This window comes from Lagopus leucura, unplaced genomic scaffold (genome assembly GCF_019238085.1).
Source record: "Lagopus leucura isolate 7727_CA_CO unplaced genomic scaffold, USGS_WTPT01 Super-Scaffold_100034, whole genome shotgun sequence".
Lineage (NCBI taxonomy): Eukaryota > Metazoa > Chordata > Aves > Galliformes > Phasianidae > Lagopus > Lagopus leucura.
Window position 1 is genome coordinate 5,466,065 of NW_024962283.1, and position 16,156 is coordinate 5,482,220.

General features: G+C 44.0%; 1 protein-coding gene across 1 annotated transcript in view; it reads left to right on the forward strand.

Moving 5' to 3' along the window:
* Positions 1-4,895: 4,895 nt before the first annotated feature.
* Positions 4,896-16,156, forward strand: part of LOC122186003 — a 13,433-nt gene continuing 2,172 nt past the window's right edge. The window contains exons 1-16 of the mRNA XM_042882249.1: positions 4,896-5,090; positions 5,520-5,743; positions 6,129-6,293; positions 6,550-6,732; positions 6,978-7,098; positions 7,858-7,971; positions 8,874-9,042; positions 9,990-10,152; positions 10,491-10,679; positions 11,472-11,661; positions 11,826-11,965; positions 12,687-12,824; positions 13,629-13,849; positions 14,340-14,497; positions 14,810-15,037; positions 15,659-15,994. Coding sequence (XP_042738183.1) covers positions 4,955-5,090; positions 5,520-5,743; positions 6,129-6,293; positions 6,550-6,732; positions 6,978-7,098; positions 7,858-7,971; positions 8,874-9,042; positions 9,990-10,152; positions 10,491-10,679; positions 11,472-11,661; positions 11,826-11,965; positions 12,687-12,824; positions 13,629-13,849; positions 14,340-14,497; positions 14,810-15,037; positions 15,659-15,994 — 2,875 coding nt within the window. The 5' untranslated portion in view covers positions 4,896-4,954. The remainder of the gene's footprint in view (positions 5,091-5,519; positions 5,744-6,128; positions 6,294-6,549; positions 6,733-6,977; positions 7,099-7,857; positions 7,972-8,873; positions 9,043-9,989; positions 10,153-10,490; positions 10,680-11,471; positions 11,662-11,825; positions 11,966-12,686; positions 12,825-13,628; positions 13,850-14,339; positions 14,498-14,809; positions 15,038-15,658; positions 15,995-16,156) is intronic.

Below are 16,156 nucleotides of genomic sequence, written 5' to 3' on the forward strand. Positions count from 1 at the left end.
TAGGTATCTAGAGACCTTCTTTGGCAGAATCAGAGGCCACAGAGAGCATTACCTGGAGAACAATGTTTATACTGAAAAATAACAACGTGGCTCAACTATGGAGTTGGTTGGTCAAATATTTGCAGAAGAATATATGCCACTTGTGTCTGTGTGAACACATTTCCTTCATTTAGAAAACCCTCGTTCGATTTTAGGGAGAAAAAAGATGAAAATGTTGCTGGTCTGCATTGCTGTGTGCACTAAAAACATCTCAGTGCCTCTTAATTCAGACAGCATGTCATTAAAATAGCAATCAATCCTCAAACCCTGCTGACCAGAAAGAAAACCAGTAAAGCATCACGTCCTGTTTGCAATGTGGATCTTTCACACACTGGAAACACCAGTGGTTATGTTCTACAAGGAAAAAACAGCACTGCTAACCAAAATAATTACACGATCTTAAAACAAACAAACTAAGAACAACAACAAAACCCACAAAAAATCCAACACCTGTTGTGTTCACCAGGGATGCTTTCCCTCCCATATCAGATAAGAACACTCCAGTCTCTTCAGTCAATATTTGAGAAGGTGTGAAACCTCCACATTCTGTCTTCAGTAATATGCTGCTTTTCAACACAGTTCACACAACAGCCTGCTCGTTTTTTTTTTTTAATCTTCTTTCACAAATTAAAGGGAAAACAAGCAGTTTGTTACATGTGGCCTCTCCCTCTTTTTTGGTGTCCTTTTGCTGGACTGAAAAGTTAAATAACAACTAAAAGTTACCTGCCTCTGTCACCATGTCAGGCAGGGCTCTGCAGATGACTCAGGCTCCAGCTATTCTTGCCCTTGATTACAGTCACAAAACATTTTATGGGGATGTTCAATTCCAGGCTCTGCCAGGCAAATGACAACCTGACATACAGAGCAACACTGTGTATCCGTTCTGTGGAAAAGGGAAGTTGTACATCTGCTAAGAACAGCAGCAATCTTTAACCTAAGACTTCACAGGGAAAAAGCTTTGCAAGCCATTTCTTTATTCCAGACCCATCACCACTGAACACAGGTTTCTACAGCGCAGAGCAGTCAAATAAATAAAATCTGTCCTGTACGGAGGAAAGCTGCTAACTTCTCGTGCTCCTTGGCTATGAGACCTGATGTCTCAGGGAGACTCTGGTGCCATTTCCTCACCCCACACACACCGCATTCCCACAGCTGAGCTCTGTCTGTGCTCTGTCTGATAGGAACCCTCTCCAACCTGACTCTCCCTGGGGAATACTGTAGCACTAGAACTCTGAGATTTACAATGGAATCCAGAGCTACAAAGAAGTTGGTTGAAATGTAGAACTGTTGAAAGGAAGGAGTTGAATGCTTAACCACAGAACTATTAATTGCTTTATTTAGAGGATGTTGGTAGCTTCAGCTGAACAGAGTGATCAGGTTAAGCAGCTATTCCTCTCCTCTCCCTCTTTTCCTATCCTGCTCACAGATACTGACTGGCAGCAAGGCATTGCGAGGTAAGAGAGATTGGGAAAAACAAAAGAAAGGAGAAGACAACAAAATAGTTCTGTTTTATTTGGCAAGTGCCAGAACTTACTGGGTGTGCTCTGTGACTAAGCACCAAGCAAAGCCCTGCAGGGGACAGAATAGGCAGCAGCAAAGCCAGTTCCTGCATTCCAGTCTGCTTTGGGCAGGACCTACGCACAGATTTCTCCAATGGGGCAGCTCCAGGCATGCTCAGAGACAGAGCTGGGTGCCTGGGGAATGCAGACTCCAACAAGGTGAGCTTGGGCACCCCCGGCACCAGGCAGCCACAGGGCAGAAACACTCAGGACTGTGATCTCAGCTCAGATTCCAGTTAAATCTCAGAATCACAGAATGGCCAGGGTTGGAAGGACCTCAAGGATCACAAAGCTCCAATCCCCTGCCACATGCAGGGCCACCAACCTCCACATTTAACACCAGCCCAGGCTGCCCCATCCAATCTGGCCTTGAACACCTGCAGGGATGGACGGGGCATCCACAGCCTCTCTGGCAGCTGTTCCAGCACCTCACCACTCTCATAGTTAAGAACTTTCCCCTGACATCCAACCTCAATCTTCCCTCCCTGAACTTAAATCCATTTCCCTTGTCCTGCTGTTATCAACCCTTTCAAAGAGTTGATTCCCCTCCTGTTTGCAGACTCCCTTTAGGTACTGCAGGCTGCAATGAGGTCACCCTGCAGCCTTCTTTTCTCCAGGCTGAGCAAGCCCAGCTCCCTCAGCCTGTCTTCATAGGGAAGGTGCTGCAGCCCCCTGATCATCTTTGAGGCTCCTCTGGACCCTCTCCAACAGCTCCCTGTCTTTCTTGTCCTGGGGACTCCAGACCTGGGCACAGTACTGCAGATGGGGCCACTTTAAGAGCCAAAATACTTGAGTGGATGCTCCACTGCACATTCTGCTATAAAGCACAATGTTTGCTAGGTACACCGCACATAAAGGCTGTGTATTTTTATACTGTGTGTAAACAAGTGAATACCAACTGATCTTTTCACTGTAAAGTCAGACAGCAAATTCAACAAGCTGCAACAACCCATACGGTGCACAGTTCAGATGCTGTCCCAGCAGCTCTCTCCAGGAGCTCCGGGTCCCTTTGCTCCCACACTGCCCCAGCAAGGTCACCCTTGGTGCCTAATGCCGCGCCCAGGCCGCCTGCAGGGGACCTCCAAAGGCATTTCCTAAGCCGTCCGACGTGGATTAAAAGTCACAGCTCCGCTGTTCTGTAGCACACCGTGCTGCGGGTCAGGGAACGCTCCGGGCCTGCGGGAGAACCTCGGGGCCGAACCCCGCAGCCACAGACGGAAGCGACCCCACCGGGACCAGAAGGCGTCCGCTTGTGTGCAACCTCCCGGCTCCGCTCTGTCCCGCGCCTCGTCTGCCCTGGAGGACTTGCGGGCATGGCTGCGCGTAGTGCGCCTGCGCAGCATTCAATCCATTCCTCCAGAGCAGACGAGGCTCGGTGGGGGCAGTGCGGCGCTGGTGGGGCGGCCCAGCGTCGAGGGTGGGCCTGGGCCTGCGCCTGCTGTGGTAATTCCACGGAGAACCGCAGTCTGACGAAGTTCAGGGTCCAAAAGGTGCAGTACGGGTGCTGACAAGAGCACAGCCCAGTCATGGTTAGCATCATGGCGTGGTTAATTTCTTAAATAATGCGCTGGGATGGTTGCCTTCTATTTGGAATTGATGAGGAGATGCAGTACAGTGATCTCGCCAGGACACTGCAGTTAATTTAGGAGGTACTGGCAGCCACGTAGCCTGGAGTTGTGCAGCATCTCGGGGCGCCCTGGTGGGCTGACAGTGAATGGTTTGTGTTGTTTGTGTGTGGGTTTACATATAACACCAGAGTCACTTTGGAAGTGGCCCTGTGAGGCCCAGAGGAAACCAGCAGCAGTCTGAAGGCCGTTAGGGCCCCAACTGGCTCCTGGTGTGGGACAGCCCTGCCTTAAGTTCCCTGTGTTAACATGTCCATGAGGAAGCAGGTGCTGCAGCTTCTGCTCACTTCAGGTCTTGGTTTGCTGAGACCTCTCCTCTAAGCAAGGGCTGAGGGACTTCTCTGGAGAAGAGAATGCTCAAAAGAGACCTCATTGTGACCTTCCAGTACCTGAGGGGAGTTTATGAACAGGAAGAGAGCAACTTTTTACACTTTTTACTCACTTTGATATTGATAAGACAAGGAGGAATGGCTTTAAACTAAAAGAAGGGAGATTTAGGTCAAGTATCGAGGCCGGTAAGGCACTGGTGCAGGCTGCTCAGAGAAGCTGTGGGTGCCCCATGCCTGGAACTGCCCTTGGCCAGGCTGGATGGAGTGCTGGGCAACCTGAGCTGGTGGTTGGCAGCCAAGCCACAGCAGAGCTTGGAACTGAATGATCTTTAAGGTCCTTTCTAACCCAGGCCACTCTGATCTCTCCCTGAATGCCCTCCCTCTCCATTGCTGTTTTTCCAGGCTGATGATCCAGTGCAGTGATGACTGCCATACAAAATATATCTGGAAACCACTTTTTTATTGCACCTCTAAGAAGTCCACCCAACTCTTTGAATTAATAGTTATTGGAAATACCTTTAAGAAACGTGTGTTAAATAGTGCCACTAAAGGTGCAAGCAGAGGAGAGAAATGAGGAGTGTTATCCTTAAGTGCTTTTGCATGTTTGGTTAGATATTTCACAAGGAAACAGAGGTCTCTGCTATGTACACAGTGCCTCCTTCATGACACATGCAGGCAGGGACAGCTGTCTTTTATATCACAAGGGCAAAGGTTTCAGAAGCATTTAAGAGCCCATCAGTCTTAAGACACAGCAGACTCCATTTACACGGATTTCGGCAGGGTGAGCCACTGGCTGGTGTTGCAACCTTTAAAATCCCCATGAAGAAAGGAAAAGGAGGTGTTCCAAACAAGATCCTTGAACCGTGTACTAAAATCTGCCACTGATCTTGAAAAACAGGACAAAATAACCACAAATAATTACTCTTTTTTTCTATGTTGAACACTGAAAAAGACACAGAGTGCTCAGCAGGGTTTTTGCTTTATGCTCATCATAAATTATGCAGCCTTTCCAAAGACAGAATAAGCATATCACACACACATTCATGATCCCTTACAGTAAATGTAGATGCATAGTCTTGGAAAAATCAAGGCTGTTATGGGGACCCTGAAAAGTTCAGATTACAAAGCACAGTAACAAACTGTTTGTAGCTATAGATAAGCATTTATTTATGCTGCAAAAGTTGTATTTCATGTGCCTTTACATTGGTCTGAGAACAGTTCCTGTTACACGACCTGTAGGGGAATACGATGGGCTCAAGTAGCTGCCATGAATATTTTACACCAAACTTTAATATGTTTCAGCTTACACCCACCATTAAACATTCAGTGGCTGAAAAGAAAGCTCTCCTTATGCCTTAGTCGTTCACATTTGAGACTTCATGCTACTAGGTGCAATACATGGATGGCCCTCTTCTTCATTTTGACCATTTTTTTGAGCTTTGCTTGTGACCATGGGGAGCTGCAACTTCCACACCACAAGGACTGTCAAAGTGGAGAAAACTGCAGAAGAAAACAGAATCTGACAAACTGCCCAGCAGGTATTTGGGGATAATATACCAGAGGTCATTAGCTTCTTTAGAATGCTTTTCTGTCACACACAGCTCAACAACAAATGCAGCCAGACATTGATTGTGTTGAACGCTAGAGAGGCCCTTAGGTAATGAATTAGTCTTGCAGCAATTAATATAATAAAAGGAAGTAGGCTTAATCAGCTACTGTAGAGCATTCAGTATTGTTATAAGATTCACATATCCGGGGACTTCCTTTTTGTACTGCATTAAAAAGGCAACACTGAAAGCAGGCAATATTTTTAAACGAGGCATGGTTCATTTTACTGATCTTGATGTCATAATGCAAATAAACACACTTTATTTAAAATGTAGAGGCACTAAGTCTATCTGATGTACATAATAAACCTGCACTGTACAAGAAAAACAATGATATGCTTTTGGTTTTGTTGTTCACAGGCTTTTTCTGCCCCGAAGGAAGCAGCACGCCAGTTCCGTGTCCCCGAGGCACTTTCCGTCCCGAAGGAGCAGCACTGACACCACACAGCTGCTTGGCTTGCCCAGTGGATTTCTTTAACCCCATGCCTGGCCAAAAAGCATGCCTCCCATGCGGCTCGGAGGCAGCACAGCCCACAGAAGGGCAGGAAACATGCATCTGTCTTGGGAAAGGCCAGGTGTTTCAGGTACATGGACACTTCTGTAGCAGCTGTTCAGTCCTAATGGAGGTCACCATTACTTCAGGCTTTGGTCTTTACTCTCCACCTCAAATGTGCTGCCCTAATGCAGGGTACCCCCCTCTCACACTGGCATCTTCCAGTCCTGCATCTCATTTCCACTTACACACATTCACCAGGCTGAAAGTAGCATAGCAGATCTACACGTGTTCTGAGTTTCAGGGCTGCATCCATCCCTCTTTTAGCGGGAAGGGAAAGATGGTGTGAATGGACCCTCAGGTTTCCTCTGATCTCAACCAAATAAGGTGTGATGCTTAATGTAGCAAGGTGCATAACAGTGACTTCATTTAGAAACATGCAGGTTTCTAAATGAATCCCTCTTTTTTTTTTCCAGGTTCGTGACGCCCACTGCACATGCCCTCTGGGTTATCAGAGCTCTGTGGGTGGCAGAAGTCATTGTGTCAGAAGAACATATGATGTCTGTCGAGATTCAGCCTCCCGAAATCAGGAGGGACGGTGCCTGACCAAGAAGGAATGGACTCACTATTGCTCAGAAAAGGTGTAGTGTTTTTCCGTCAGTCAAATCCAAGATCCATGCAAACATTGCCCTAAAAGCAGACTCCCTAGCTCTTCCTTTGCTAGGTGCAGGCAGCATGAGGACCGAGCATTAACAGCATTTTCACAGCAGGTTTTAACTCTTCTTCAAACTGAAATAAGAAGCCTATCAGGAAGCCCAGATTTCCATCCTCGCATAAGGAGGGTGGGTCATTATTTGTCTTCCAAGCTGCTATTTTATTCCTTTTTTTCTCCTGCAGGTTTGTACTATTCCCAGGGATTATCAAGGCTATGATAAGGTTCTTGGCCTCTGCATCTGTCAAACTGACCGTCTGGATAACATCTGTGATTCTCAGTGTAGGAGGCAACAAAGAGAAACCCTGCAGATCACCTGTGCAGAGGAAAATCCTCAGCTTTTTATCACTTACAGAAATGGGAGCAAGGTAAAAACTGCTGTTATTTTCAAGATCAACCTATTTCTTGCTAAACTTTGTAGACTTTGAGTAATCATTTTATCAAATAACATAATTTTTATTTATTTTTTAATTTCCTTAAAGAAGTACAGAAAGCAACGAACAAAAACCCCCGGCACAAGCCTGTTATACACATAGCATATTTTTTGTACTTGGCCTTGCTTTGCAATAGTGTGAAACACTCACATACATTTTCTGAGTTCCTTTTCTATTAGGCTGCTGTTCTCTTAGAAGAATTAAGAACGGTTCTCCTAGGATCAAATTTCCCTTTAGAAAATGTCTGCACTTCAGAACAAAGCAAATGCTCTCATCCAGCATACATCGTGAAAGCAAGTGGTAAGGAAGAGGATAACAAAAGTGATAGCTGGGTTTAGAGATATGTTATTAAATAGTTATTAAATGGCTTCTATAAAAACTGGCCTTTCCTTCTTGTTTTTAACACAAACAACAAGAAATTCTGATACTTACATCCTGGCATGATGAAGTGATGCTGAGTCACTGCTCAGTCCTGAAACACTGCCCGAGTTCTGGACATTCCCAGTATTCCAGGAATGGACAGACACTCAGAGATTCCCTCCCACTCTCACTTTCTAAGAAGAGATGCATGTCAGAAGGCTCCCTTCTCACAATCCTTTATCTGTTTAGATTTTCTTTTGGGCTTCAGATTTTAATGTGAATGTATCAAGCGGAATTAGAAGGAGTTAAACATTCTTTTTTAAAGTATTCTAGAATTAAGCTGTGAGCCAAAAGCTTTTTATACAAGTGCATGAAAATTTAATAAGAACAATAGGATGCAATCGTTTCCCTATGGTACCTTGACACAGTTTCATTGACAACAGCCAAGTTAAACCAGTTGCTGCTTAAGGAACAGGTCTTGCAACACCAAACAAACCCTAAAGCCTTTGGATAAGGCCCAATTGTTCTAAAGCACTGCCCTAGAATAAGAGAAATGAACTGAAAAGCATGTAACTTGGTTTGAGGCTTTGTAAACCTAACTTGTGGAGTTTGTGAGCTGATACTCTACAAACTAGAAGAAAAACCAAAGTCCAGCTTGTTGAAAACCAGAAGTAATGAATATTTTTCATATTGCTTTAGGGAGAGGATTTTTAGGAGTGTATAATCCTGACCCACAGCTGTTTCATAACTTCATCATGCTGAACAAGGCTTCGTCACTTCACAAAAACAGGTCTTCCTCCCCAGCAGCTCCAGGTAAGTTCTCACATTTGGTTACAAAGCATATATTTAAATACAGTTTCACTAAGGTTTAATTGTGCTTCAACCATCTCCAGTACCAAACTAATTAGGAAACAGAAACCAACAGACCTTACCATCTTCAAATAGCCAGAAAACCTTTTCACTCTAAGCATAGTGAAGTGAAAGAAAGAGCTGACTCCCTGCGCTGCACATCAGAGCCTCCTGCTTTGCAACCCAAGCCCACGAGCCAGCAGCTGCATCCTCCTGGCCCTGCCTCTTCCCCAGGGGTGATGAGGAACAGCCAGGTGCTAGCTGTGCCTCCATCTGGGTGCACAGAGCTGGCAGTGGCCCCCTCACTGCCACCATGTCCACAGGTCTGCAGGGAGGGTAGAGCCCAGGAGGAAATGTCAGGGCTAAGCTCTCTTCTGTTCCTCTCACACCTCTCCTTTGGTTTGATCCGCTCTTTTGGTTCATCTGCAATTCTGATTTACACCATCATCTGCATAACTTCTGGCATTTCAGATTGCTTTCTCATTAGTTCTACTTGCAGTCTTCTTGGAGAGCAGGACTTTAGTTCCTCTGTGCCTCCAGAGTCATCCTCAAATCCATAGCCAAGCCATACAAGGGGACACATTCCTTAAAAAGGCTGCAGATTTTGCAAGAAGTTCTGCTTCTTTACCAAATGTGCTTCAGAGTTGCAAAAAAGATAAGAAAATGTGGTGCAAAATTATCCAGTGTCAGGAAGGTGTCAGTGGCATTGTTGGCTTGACAGTATGCCTTACTCTGGAAGCCAGATTTGTGTCTATAAAGCTTAGTCATAACAGCAAATAGGAAATAGTGTATCCTGCAGCAGTTCTGTAGATGGAAAATCATTGGTAATGATCCAAACATAATGATCCAAACCTGTGCTTTTACAGTTAATTCTGACCATGAAGAACCCAGATCTTCCCCGATACAAAGCCTGAGACCTTCAACCTCCACATCAAAAATCGTATTTAGTGGCATCTTAAATCCTACCACGTGCATTAATGCTAACGTTACCTTTGTGTTCATTGTCTCCAAGGAGCATTACCCAGTTTATGATGTGTAAGTACAATGTAGAGCTTAGCTAATGCATTTTTAGGTGAGCTACAGAAAAGATGGCTGAAATTTTCACTTTTCTCAACGTAGAATTCAGAGGAAACATGACTAGGAAGAGTAGAAATCTCATTAAGTGTGCTTCAATGTCTTTTTGACAGAAAAGACAGGATGGTGTAGTTGGAAACTGCACGTAAGACATCAGGGAAGCAATATTCTGTCCTTAAAAGAAGCAAAACCAAATATATACATGCTGTTCCTGTTGCCCTGCTGGTGCTATTTCTGACCCACTAAAAGGCAGACCTGTCTTAATATTTTGCAAGTTGACTTCTCACTGCTTATGCTTTATATTCCCTCTCATTCATCCTAATTTCTTTTCCCTTTCTGTAATCACTGAGCTAAGGTTTAGGTTTTGGTAAGCTCATCCTGATAGGAACAAGCACATTCTAGTGCACTGCAGGCCTTAGGAGCTCTGCCTTTGCTGCTTTTGTTTCTGTGGGCAGTTCTGGAGATTTCTTCCCCTGTGGCCTATTTTCATTTCATTTCTGGCGTTCATCCAGCTTGAAAGCAAAGAAGTAACAGAAGGGACAGGTAATGAATTACAGCACGTTATGTGTGGGTGCCATGTTGGCATCTGTGGTGTTGAAACCCTTACAAAGGGTCCCAGTGGCTGTTTTCTTCACTTCTAAATATTTATTCTGCTTAGGGTTAATTCCTGCTGCGTTTCATTACGTGCATCAGAGCTGGTTGGAACAGCCTCAAACACAGTGCCACTGTGTGGACGATTAGAGGTTCAGCACCTAAACTCTAGCTAATCCTCGGGTACTCAGTGGTGTAGATGAATCCTAAGCAGCAACCAAAGCTTGATAAATAAACCTACATGTCTTGTGCACGCACACAGACACACACACACACAATCCAGTGACAAGAACAGACTCTTGTACTTTTGCTCCTAGGAACAACTTGTACAACACAAACACCGAATTTGACTGGGCGGACTTTCGAAGACTTGCGGAGGAAATAAGAGCTGCTTCCCAAACCTTCCTCTTCTTCCTTTTCCAGTTCCAGCACCCTGGTACCTATGTGTTACAGCTGAGCAGCAATCAGCACAAAAAAATGGTTTGTATTGAGGAATGCTGTCTTTGCATGTACAGTATCGTTAGCAAAGCATTTAAATGTTCCAAATTCAATTCCCAATTCAATTGGGAATTGAAAGGAAATGTTAAAGATACGACTGAGCATCTTTTCATTTTTACATGCCATGCTGCAGAGGTGAATACAGCAACAAATGCTGGTGTTTCTGTGCACAGGCATTACATGGGAGTGCAGAATGGTGCAGCTGCTGCAGAGATTTGACTCAGTGTCACAGTCAAAATAACACTTCAGATTTAAGTCGTTATGCACACTTAAATAACATGCAGTGACAGTGACTGGTGTTTCTGCTGCTGTTCATTAAGTACATTAGGGTCCTGCCACCTGGAGGACAGTGTTACGAAGAGGGGCCATTCTTCCCCACAACTCCCAGATATGCTGTGCAGGTGGGCATTGCCAGACAGCAAGACCTCCTGCTGAAACCTGACTGGACAGCCATTATTGGAGTAATCACAGGACTTCTCACATTGCTTATTACCTGCGTGGTGCTGACAGTAAGTAACAGTTACACAAAGTCTCTTCTTGAAAGATTCTGTGCAATGAACCCACTAGCCGCCTGTTTCCTCAGGCATCCCCTATAGAACATTTGGGCTCAACTTTATGTTTTATATATGGGGTAAAATCATCCCTATGAATTTATCCAGCCCCACTGACACTCGAGGATATTTACCTGATGCATAGGCCACTTGGAGACACTTAAGGTACAGTGAATTTCATTTCTGTCCTCTGGTTCATTAGATGTAACCACATAATGAAATTCTCCATGATATGCATCTCTTCAGGAAGGAGGATGAGATGACAATTATTTTTTTAACATAAGCACAAACCTGTCTTAAAATAAAGAAGCCATAAGTAAGTCCTGTAAAGTTATGATAAAGATCTGTCAATTGGTGATGAGTTTTTGCAGTGCTCATTCACGTGGCTTGCAGTTCTTCACTAATGGTTCAGGCAGAAGTCCCTGTGAGCACAACATAGCTGAGATCAGAGCACAACAAATGAAGTGGGCCTTCAGACTGTGGTAGAAGATGGATTTATTCATCCATCATCAAACAACACATTTGTACTTCCTTCCCCTTGGTTTCAGCCTCATCTGCTAAGATTAGCAATTCTGCCTTAGAACAGACCATCCCAGAGAGGTACTTAGAAAACAGACTCTCAGGGTCTTTGCCTGATGGCAAAAGTAATGGTGCATCCTGCTTGTTGAGTGACTGACACATGAATCACAAACTGCAACTTGTCACAATGAGAAAAGAAGTTCTTGTGTTCATTTTTGTTGTGTCTTGCAGCTTCTCTGTCAGGGACTTAGCTGGTCACAGAAGGGCACTGCCTGCCCTCCATTTCGAAGGCAGCAGCTGAAGTACAATCTGGACAGATATTCCTCCAGTATACCAACAGTCTTTCCCATCAAGAAGTATCACCCCTGGCTGCAGAACAAGGGTAGCATGGATGCTGACTCTTGCAACACTGGTGGAACAGGTCAGATAACAAAAAGCTAAATAACAGTGGGGCTGCCTGGTTTCTTGTATGTATGGAGCCAGGATCCCATGTCTAGCAACGTGCAGTGGCCCAGACTTACTGATTTGCATAAAGAAAACAGTCATGGAGTGAAAAACACTAATAAATGAATATTCGTGTTTCAGCCTGCTCCATGAGAAAGGGTGGCGTTTGGGAACCTGAAGAACAGATAGACCTTGAGTTGTTTAACACCAACATTTTCTTTGAACTTTTGCTGAGGCAGTCACAGTCAGTCACAGCCAAACTGGGCCATTTCAAAGAAGAGGTAAAGTGCACTTGGGGGCTACTAATTTATACAGAAAGAGTCAAAAACTAGTAATGTTGCTGCTTCCCATCACCTATTTTGTATGTACTTTCTTTCAACTTTCATGCTCTTAGAATTTGAAACACTGACATGTATCCGTGTTCTTAAACATGTTGTTTATACCATGTCATATGGTGTGAAGCATAGTGACCTTAAGGCAGAACATTTTGATTTTCTTATGAATCTGCTCTGCACATTTTTGGAAAAGGACTTTGTCTCCCAGCCCCAGTTTTTCATCTGGAAAATAAAAGTAATACAGGTTACCTGGTCAAACACTTGGGAATCGTAGATTAAACTGAGGAGAAGTAAATATAAATGAATGTGTGGTGACACAGAAATGGAGTCCTGCTCTGTTATTTGAATTTCATAATAGTCTCACAGCTGAAATCAGCGGGATAGCATTTCACTGACCCACAGTAACGACGATGGACCTGTCTGGAGCACTCATCTAACTGCATGTTTGGCTTAAGGGACAGCAGAGGGAGCTGCATTGCAGCATGCAGTTAGCATGGAGAGATCACTGGGACTCAGGAATGCTAGCATGAAAATGATTTGTATTGAGGACTCAGGGCTGTCATGTACTTTTGTTGCATAAAAAGGCACCGATGTTACAGAGAAAACTTACTGCCCTCATATTATCTCTTACAGTCCTAATTTCTTTCTTCTTTTTTTTTTGCCTTAGGTGAAAACGTTTTATCGCAAGCTTACAAGTGAAATATCTGCACTGAAAAGCCTTTGGATCATGACATTAAATATCCCAGGAGAGGTGGAGTCTTATGAGAGCACAACGATGGAGAATTACTTAAAAGCAAAACAGCAGGTAGAGCTCAGCATCACTAACACGTGCAATAGCAAATGACATCTGCAGCATTCTCCTTTCCTAAATGGAAATTTAGGTCATTTAGAACATCGTTTTGTAATTGTAAACACTTCATCTGTCATAGTCTGCAACACAGTTAACATTGTATGACTGCAAACAACAGGCTGTGCTGGACCTTTAAAGGCTTGTGAATTTGCTGCTGCTGCTTCATGCTAACACAGAAACGCTTCTGAAAGATTGCTCACTTGTTTTGTTTTCTTGATCTGTCTGATGGACCCATTCATTCAGCTCTTTTGGGGTCTCTTCAGTAGCAGAGCTTTCTGCTATGAGAACAGTACTCACTGGTCTGCATTAGCATAACATCTTTTTTATTAGTGTAACATCTTTTTTCCACTTTTGTTTGTTTCCATTCTTAGAAAAGTTCTTAGAATGAAGTGATTTTGTGCCCTGTAAGCAGATACACACTCACTGTTTCACTTGGAAAAGTGTGTATGCTACACAGTAAGTAGTTATAAAAGTCACTTTTATTAAGTGACTCCTAAAAGTTCTGCACTGCTTGTTAAAAGGATATCTTAAGCTATTAGCTTATTCAGATCTGGATACTTATCTGCACTGTGTGCTGGATAATTGCAGTTCAGCATATTAGACGTATTAGCATAAATGTGCTCCAATTCAAATGAATAGATCAAAATTATTTGTAATTTCTGATTTTTGTTATTTTAATAAAAGGCAGAAAAGTTAGAATTTCTGCTTACATTTAGCTAAAGCAAGAGAAGAACTGTTTGGATCTTATATCCCACCTAGGCAGAAGAAGAGATGCAGCACAGGAAGCAGTTGGCTGCAGAGTATGAGGAAGGTGTGAAGAAGCAGATGCAGTTACTGCAGCACGATCTGAAGTGCCAGGAAGAGCATTATGTCACATTCAATTCTGCCCTGCGAGAGGCAGCGAGGTTGGCAGAGATGCTGACAAATAAGATGGCCTGTAAAAGAAGCCCAACCACTTGGTCCCAGCCAGACTGTACAAGGTAATAAACGTTCTGAAACCTTCTGCTACAACTTTGCATTTCCTAGCTGGAAGCATTTGTGCAGGTGATTGGGTTGGCTTGTATTAGGAAGAGATAATCTAACAGATTATGAACAGCTACTCTAAACCTCAAACAGCCATATAGTGAAGAGACCCCCATCTGAATCTAGAGGACAACCATTTTCTGAGGGTGTTTTCTTTCACTGCCAAAGGGTTTTTGTTGTGATATTATGCCAATTAAGGTCAGTGTGCAAACCATGCTCTGTCAGGACTTGGAATGTTCAGAATCAGAATTCTCTGATTAAGGAGAAAACAGAAAAAGAGAGAAATTGGTATTTTTAATTCAGTAGCCAAAGCAAGTACTCATAGAGCTCTCTAAGTGCCAAAGTGCAGAGATCATGTGCATGTCCTTCCAAGCTCTTCCTATACTGCTCCCTTGAAATTATTTTATCTTAACTTCATGTGGCAAGTGACCATCTTTTAAATTCCAGCCTGTTAGCCCAGATAGATGCTGCAAGCAACAGGATGTCAAGCTTAATAATAACAGAGAGCCACCGCCTCAAAGCATGGGGAGTGCTGGGTGAAGGAACAGGAGCTCACCTTCTTAACAAAGCTAAAGCCAGGATCCTTACCAAACAGGAGCTTGTGGGTAACTACAACCTCTAGAAATGCTTTTCAAAATGATGCTAGAATGCAAGGAAGTGTAGGCAGGAAGGTGCACATCTGCTCCTTTTGATGCTTTCATAAATAGGTGACAAAAGCACCAACAGCAAAGTGAAGAGAGATGTGCTTTGAAAGTGTCCTCATGGAGTTCTCACTAACAACTCGTGAATAGAGGGGGTGCTCGAAAAGCAAAGTCATGGGTAGAACTTTCTTCTGCATTGTTTGTCAAAAAGAGTGGATTTCTGAGAGGATAACAGGATGCTGTTCTCTTCCCCTCCTATTTTTGCATTGCTCTTAGACCCAGATGGCACTGCCCGAGCACCTGATGTCGTCTCAGTGGATCCTGTCACTGGGCTGTTAATTCCCAGCCCGCACTGTGCCGTGCTGCTGGGCAGCCAGTGCTCTGGGCCAATACCCAGCAACCATTTCCTGCACCCAGGCACTGGGAAGGTGCTTCACATAGCGGGCAACGTCGGTTATGATCCCATCAGATCTGGGCTGGTCTGTACTGTTGATTCTGCTTCAGGTAAGAGTTGCTATGAAATAATCGATCGGTTCAGTTGCTTATTTGTGGAATCCGGTTTTAATGGTGTAAAAGAAAGAAAAAAGCCAACACGAAACGCCTTGGTACACTTGCATGTATTTTAACCTTAACAAAATCTGAAACTAAAGAAAATTTGAGAAAACTTCTCAGTAGAATGGCGCTGGGAGATATTTTTCTTCATCTAAATACAAGATGTGAATAAGAAGTATTAGGTGCTACAAGGCTTATATACAGTAAAGTATTGCTACAAGGCTTATATACAGTAAAGTATTGCTACAAGGCTTATATACAGTAAAGTATTGAAGTATTCTTTATTTCCAGCATATTTCTGTCTGTCTGCACTTTAAACCATAAGAGCCATTATGTGCCTCACTCTAAGGAAAGGGCCAAAGTACAAATTAAGTCTGAAAACAAGCAACAAAACAACCATCAAGCTGCTACAGAGGACTTACAGTCAAATTCACTTAACTCTGGACCTAAGCATTGCAAGCCTTTAGTATGAGCACTCTCTGAAAGCTCCATAGACTCTATTCTGAGCTTTAATGCCTCCTTGCCTTTAGCATTAGCATAACCATGCTGGATTTCTTCTGGTTTTACGTGTAGGTGAGCGTCAGAAGCCTGAAGTGCCCATATTTCCTTACATTCCTTACCCGGTTTGTCCTGACACTGGCTTACCTGTGAAGACAAAACTTCCAGTCCTGTGTCCTGAAAACATATTTGGTCTTGGAGGACTCATGGCAGATCCAGTGACAGAAATAGAAGTCCCAGTGCTTGGGGTTACGATCCATCCTCACACTGGGCAAAAGCTGGCTGTTGGTGGGACATACCTCAACCCCATCACCAGCACACTGACACCGCTGGAGATCGGGGGTCCTATGACAGAGCCAGAGGGAGGCAAGATTGTTCCGATCCTCGGGGTTGGTTTGGATGGTACCACTGGTAGGTGAATTCTTTGTGAACTGCTGGATGAGGTATGCAGTGTGCATTCAGCCTGCTCTTAACACGCTGCCTACAGGCGCGGAACAGAGGGAGCCTAAAGCCGTCACTTTCACCTTCCACCTTTACCTTGTCCTGTCAGGACAACTCCACACCTTAGTCTCT